The 7066-nt window shown below is 35.0% G+C and overlaps 1 protein-coding gene across 2 annotated transcripts in view; it reads left to right on the top strand.

The window, feature by feature from the left end:
• The first annotated feature begins 151 nt into the window (after positions 1-151).
• LOC106119654 (Down syndrome cell adhesion molecule-like protein 1 homolog) overlaps positions 152-7066 on the top strand; it is a 29713-nt gene continuing 22798 nt past the window's right edge. For both annotated transcript variants that reach the window (XM_013314735.1, XM_013314736.1), the window contains exons 1-2: positions 152-356; positions 434-585. In XM_013314735.1, coding sequence (XP_013170189.1) covers positions 308-356; positions 434-585 — 201 coding nt within the window. In that variant the 5' untranslated portion in view covers positions 152-307. The remainder of the gene's footprint in view (positions 357-433; positions 586-7066) is intronic.

The following is a 7066-nucleotide window of genomic DNA, read 5'->3' as shown; positions in this document are numbered from 1 at the left end:
CAATCCAATTATTTACAAAATATTGTTTCGATTAATTTACAGACCAGCAAGTCCATCACTATTTCCGTTGAAGTACAAGCAAGAAAAATTCGAGCGGACCATTTGTGACATTTAATTTTTTTTAGTCTATGACTTATATCAATGAGGGGCAGACGTTTGTTGTGAGATTTGTTTCCTAATATTTCGTCTATCGTCGTGATATATTTCTGTGTAATGTAATTAAATTAGTTAGATTTTAAAATCTTTTTTATTTTACAATACATAGAGATTCTGTTCGATTTTAGAATTTAAATGTAGACATTTTAGGATGTATCTTAAACGTGTATTGGTGCCTCTATTCTGCCTTGGATTAGAAGGTAAATAATTTAAAATTCGATGAACCGCGTGTTTTTATGTATTTACGAATAATAATAGTGGCGTATGTTTTTTTTAGTTTTGGCGCCGGTGGTCGCTGACCAGGTTGAAATTCGCGAAGTAGCCGCTGATAAGGGTACTAACGTAACAATACCTTGTGGTGATTTACAAGAAAATACTTCTAATGTCCAGTGGGTGCACCGAGGCAACCGTACTCACCACACAGTGCTGGTAAGTTTCTTTCCCTCCGATTAGGTAACATTATTACGTATTTTAAACATAGATATTTAGGCCAAAAAAAATCTTTAATGTTCCGCATAATATGATTACTTGTATTTAAAGTAACGTTATTTATTTTTTTAAATAAATATTTTAGCAGCGATTTTTCATTTAATCAAGAATCAAAAAAAAATTATAATCATTTAATTTATATTTTTTCGATTAGGCTTACATCACACAAAATCGTTATTTCTCTTAAATTTTCGTGATTTTTTTTTAATTGTCTAGTAGGAATCTCCTTAGGTAGGTTCTTAAATTCAAAAGGCTCTAGAACTCGCAAAAGCAACACTTGAATAAACATAATATTAAATATATTATACACCACACATCATATTGTAAAGTTTTACAGAAGTTTTCAAAAATAATTACTGAAAAGTTCCGGGTGATTTTTATTCACAAATAAAAAGAAAAATATTTTTTCAAACTATCATAACTGTTAATCATACTCGTCGTGGATATAACAGCAATGTATCAATATATTTTTTTAATATTTATCCTACAACCTAGGAACCACTGTTAAAACATACCAAAACGACATGTAAAAAAATTTCCTTGCCTTCCATAAAACTTACTCTAAAAAACTATCTTTGTTGACTATACATTTCCATCCCTAACTAATATACTAGGGGAATAATCACGGGATGTTACATTTCTCTACTTCGACTCTTAAACGACTCTTACTTCTTACTATAATAATATTATAAATGTCATTGTTTAGATGAATGGATGTTTGTTTGTAGGTATCTAGCTAAACGGATCTCGATGAAATGGCACAATAAAAAACAGCCTGGAAGACACATAGGCTTATTTATTATTTTTTTATTAATAATTCCGCGCGGACGAAGTCGCAGCTACCGCTAATGATAAACAAAATATTGAACTATTTAAACATTAGTGATGTAAAATGTAATACTCTTCTTTGAGATACAAATAACATTCTATTTACAAACAACCATTTATTCCAAACAAAATGCAAGCAAAGTAAACATTGTGAATGCGGTACCATACATTACAAACGACGTTTATAATGGCCGTTGAATTTGACGATCCGTGAATTAAAGCCTGCGGAAAAATTCACACAGACGACCTATTTTAAAGCGTGATAAAAGTACATCTGGTTAGTGAGCTTAAACTGAATACTACACAGAGATGACACTAGACGACGACCTCGCACAAAGCGGACCTTGTGGAATTACCCGCTAATTAAACCACCGGTCTATACTTTCTTTGTTATATAGCTTTTGATAAAACCTTTATGATGTTTTCAAGAATGCGACCTACCGTTTCTGAGACTAAAATCTCTGTAAAACATATCGTCATACAGAGTTAATTTAAACGGATATTTCGGTCTCAGAAACCCACAGCGAGAGCTTCAAACGAAATCTTTTTATTTTCTCTATGGATTGTAGTCAATGTATCTACTATTACATACATTTAAACATATTGTAAATTTTTCATGTAATCTCGAAACTATCATTAAACCCGTGTTGTTTGTTGTCATAACTGTATTAATAAACTCCAGAAGAAACTAGTAGCAAGAGAGATAATGAGATTAATATTAGTGACTTGTCTCTTATTTTGTCCCGAAGTAATGGACGTCAAAACTGTAGTCAGAATATGCAACAGCTCTGATAATTTGGGCCAAAACCAAAGAGATATAGCAGTCATATGAACCAGGACTTGGTTACTGACAGATTTATTCGACCTTCTAAAACGCAATTAAAATTTACAGTTAACCTGTAAATTTGTAAAAACCGCACTTGTAAATATTTTCAACGCGAAAAAGTTTATCCACTCTTACTTTGATGCGCTAGAATTTTTTTTAATTAATACCCTAACCTCTCGTAGTTGGGGCGCGGTTAGCGGCCTAACTATTCACTCGAGTATCACGCCGCCTGAAGTTTTCTCATCTGCATATATTGACATACATTTTGAAGCAATCAGTAGTCAGCGACGATACTCTACTGCCACTCCGCATGCTAAGCGATACAGTTTTTAAACTCAATCCATATTATATAGAGTTCTACCTGTCGCCCGCGACTCCGTCCGCGTGGATATATAAAAAACTTAATTAGTGTAGCCCACCCATCCATCCATCCACATCATATCCATCTAAACATTCGCATTTATAATATTAGTAAGTTAAATAAAAAGCAGCTCTTCAAGGCATAAATTGGAAAAAAAATGAATAAATAGTATCCTATGTCCGTCTCCTGGCTCTAAGCTCTCACCAATTTTCAACCATATCTTTAAAGTCGTTCTTGAGTTATAAATAGTGTAACAAACACGACTTTTACATATATATATATATATATATATATATATAGATTAGAACATTACATTTAGATGATTAAATGCAAAGGTAGTTGCGATGCCTGCCTTTATTCGACGGAAGAGTAGACCTCTTCCTAAGCGTCCCCTCCTCCAACAAATCCAATTCAACTATCCTTTCCTTATAAGAAAAGGATGTGAAACAATTTAACTCTGATTAATTAAAATCTGATGGGTGGGCGTTCCATGCCTGGAACGCCCACCCATCAGATTAAACGCGGAATTATTAACCGCCTGTCTTCTGTGAGGTCGTGGTATTGCACAGAGCGAGCGGACCCATTCTTGCAACAGATGTTTTTGTTGGAGTCTACCATTGTAAATTTACCTACAGCGTTTGATTGCTACACTCTTATATATTATTTGTGTAATGAACTGGTATTTAATAGGATCACATGTTTTTTTTTTATATCATAAGGTGGCAAACGAGCGAGCGGTCACCTGAAATCGCTGAAATAGCGAAGCGACCGTTACCCATAGACATGCGCAATTGCATATGCGTTGCCTACCTTTAATCGACGGAGGAGAGGATGCACAGAAAGAAAATATTTTCCCTTTCCATGCATCCTCTCATCCGGAAAGTCAACTTCCACTTCCCATCCTTTCCTTATAAGAAAAAGAGTGGGAAGGGAAAGAGGACTAATTTTGGCATCCGGGACGCACACTCAGACGAAACGCTGAATTGCTTCCACTTCACGCCTGTCTTCTGTGTGGTCGTGTTATTTCACCGGGCGAGCCGGACCGATTCGTGCGAAGATGTTAAAGCGGGCTCTAATAATCAGGCTTTTATCCTGGATACATAATAAAATACGTCCTTGATTTAAACACAAAATATTTTCACTATCATTACTCTAATCAAGGCATTTATTGTGGTTATTTTTAGTTGTCTGCCTCTTAGATGATAACGGATCAGTCGTTTTATGAATTCCGATAAGACGTCCATTCAAACGTAGAGTATAATAAAATTAACAGACATGTGCAGTGGGGACTGCGTATGTCAGGACATCTCAGCTCCCTCTCAACTATAAATAGAGGATATTTGTCCGAATTAAGACATCGTCCAATTCGCGTTTACGAGCGTCCGTAAGACTAGTTTCACACACAGGTCGTCAATGCCTTACCTACTGCTACTGTTTGAACACAAAGCATAGTACAATTTTGAAACAATTGCAATTAATCAGTGCCTTAGTGCTCGGCTTCATTGTTCTGCCCTTGTGTGAAACTACCATAAATACGAGGAGAAGACTTGTTAGTACGTCGTGTGGGCAACTAGTGAGGGCGGAACTTTGCGAACAGATTACATTGTGGTTTAAGTAAGGTTTAGCAAAGATATGATGTCAAACATGTTGTGATAACAATAGTTTCCTGTAAAATATTAAGACGTTTCGAACTATTCATTTTAAGGGACACATTTCTTATGTGTCCCTTAAAATGTGTACTTGGCGATCTAATTAATCTAGATCTAGCCTTTTTCAAATTCATTACAATATAATTTGAAAATTCGTTCGTTACGAAGTTATTCAGAAAAAGGATCTTGACAGGCAGACGGACGGTCAACAAAGTGATCCTATAAGGGTTCCGTTTTTTCCTATGAGGTACGGAACCCTAAAAATAGCAATTTTTTAAAACAAATAAATGTGGTTCGACAGTAAACCACAGAGAGATGAAGTCCTACTTGACAACTCATTGGACTTGGCCTATAGAGATGATTACGCACGTGGTTAACCGCAATCCTCGTGCCATAGTGCATAGTACTTAGATGTAAAGCAACTAATTTTAATTAAATAATTTATTTCTTGGATTTGGTAAAAAATGACTAAAAGTTATGTTAAGCTCTGCCTTTCATAAACAAGATTTTAAAAAAAATTGGTCGATTTTTATTAATTTCGTAACAAATGCTTTTGTCACAAAGTCGTGCGATGACAACTACATACAAACATGTATTTGAAGCTTATGTTTATACCTAAATTGTATTAAAGTATCAAGGAAATATTTATTCTGAACCTTTATAATACAAACCAACAAGATATGTAATATTTTTAGGTAAATGTTTTGTGATTATAATCAGCTGCATTGTCTTCATTGGAAAAACAATTGCAATATACAATTGCCACTGTACAACTGGTATAAACAAAAGGCGGAGTCGTTAAAATTCTATCTGTCTCACTCCCTTGTTCCCCGTACGACAGAGTAAGTATATTTGGACGCTAGAACGTTGATTATCCAAATGAATACCAGTTCGGTTCAGATTTGGTCGAGGCCGTGCGCGGGAACATTTCGCGGATGGATACAGATGATAAAAAAACACAATCTAGCTTTCGATGTCCAATGACAATCGACACGTAATAGGCCGCCAATTTGAAAGCCATTAAGGCAATTTGAAATTGAACGTTGGTGTCTGCAATGGGTTAATTTTGTCTTCACTGTGTCTGAAAACCCGTTTTTATATCAATGAAACGTTGATTACATAATGGATCTAAAGATCTATATTTAGGTTTTTTGCGATGCATCAAGTTGTTTTATAGATGCGTTATATTTTATTTCATCATCTTCATCAGCTAACTATACGTCCCGACCGAGGGGCTCGAAGCCTACCCTAAGTTAAGGGTGATTAGGTCATAGTCAACCACGCTGGCCAAGTGTGGGTTGGTTGACTTCACACATATCTTTGAATTTCTTCTCAGATATGTGCAGCATCACGATGTTTTCCTTCGCCGTATGAACGATCGAAATCGACAAACACATTGGTACATGGCGGGATGCGAACCCAGGACCTGCAGATTGCAAGTCAAGTGCTTGACCCCTGAATTGATATTTAACTTTTACATGTAGTGTGTTTCTTTTGTGTTAATATTTATTCATTAACTAATTCCTTATTAACATATTACAAAATATAACAAAATGAATAGAATGTCGAGCGAAATATTATAATCTTTGTTTTAAATAAAACCTGTTTTCACGCAAAATGAGGCAGTGTTATGTGAAGCGTGCGTAATAACGTGGTGCAAACAATATGATAGTTTGGCGCGGCTGGGACTCGTAAAACTAAATGTCAGGATGCGTTACGCTAGGTAGCAGGAAGCGGATATGACTATTAAAATATTAACACTAATATGTTTCTGTAGTTTTTGGGTTAAACTAAGATTAAATTAATTAACGCATTTCAAATGTGTTTACTATTACTTGCGACAGTTTTGGGCGCTTTCTGCCTTCAATATTAGATCTCCGAGTTTTTTTAAATAGCTGTAGTACCCAGTTAATGACTTGTTATATGCGTTTATTATATACTAGCAGTCGCCCGTGACTCCGTTCACTCGGAGATGCCTTCAAACAACCATACATCTAAACTTTCGCATTTATAATATTAGTAAGTTGTTAGCTACGAGCTAAAGTTGGTATGTAAATTGCCAAGGAGTCACACTCCACATCAATACCTACTCATTATCACCATTGAGAAACATGGCCGTGAACCTTGTACGTGTATAATGTTTAAAAACTCATTATGCAGTAAATAGTTTGGTTATGGTTGAGAAGAGATGAAATATTAATTTATATTGTTTCATTATGCCGCACGTTTCGTGAGTTACGACGTAGTCTATACACACGGACATAAAGGTAAATAAAATGTTTATTAGGCCAGGTTAATTTGTCACTGGCTGTCGCCCGCAACTCCGTCTGCGCGGATGTGTAGCTTTCCAACAGTAAAAGATTTTTTGTAATCGGTTTATTAGTTTCGGAGCCTATTCAATGTAAAACAATCAAATCTTTCCTCTTTTTAATATTATATTGGTATATATAAAGTTAAAGGTCATAAGGAATCGATTTGTTATGAAATTCTTACGACCAGTTAAAGATTTTCAAACAACTCGTTTGAAACAATGATAATTGTTAAGGTCATATAAAAACGCGTTATAAAAAGTCTACAATAAACGAACCCATAAAACGTCACAGGTCAAATGGTACTGACAAAAATGTGCCAAGAGCGTGCTATGTGATACTTCGTAAGTTTTATAGTTAAATAAATATACTGACAGTTTGTCTGTCATATTAGTAAAGGTAGAATTAGTATGATAAATATACAATTATGTTTAAGTAATCGTTAAAG

Source organism: Papilio xuthus, unplaced genomic scaffold, assembly GCF_000836235.2.
Source record: "Papilio xuthus unplaced genomic scaffold, Pxut_1.1 DF827135.1, whole genome shotgun sequence".
NCBI lineage: Eukaryota > Metazoa > Arthropoda > Insecta > Lepidoptera > Papilionidae > Papilio > Papilio xuthus.
Note: the sequence above shows the minus strand (reverse complement) of the source record. Positions and strands in the feature narration are given on the sequence as shown.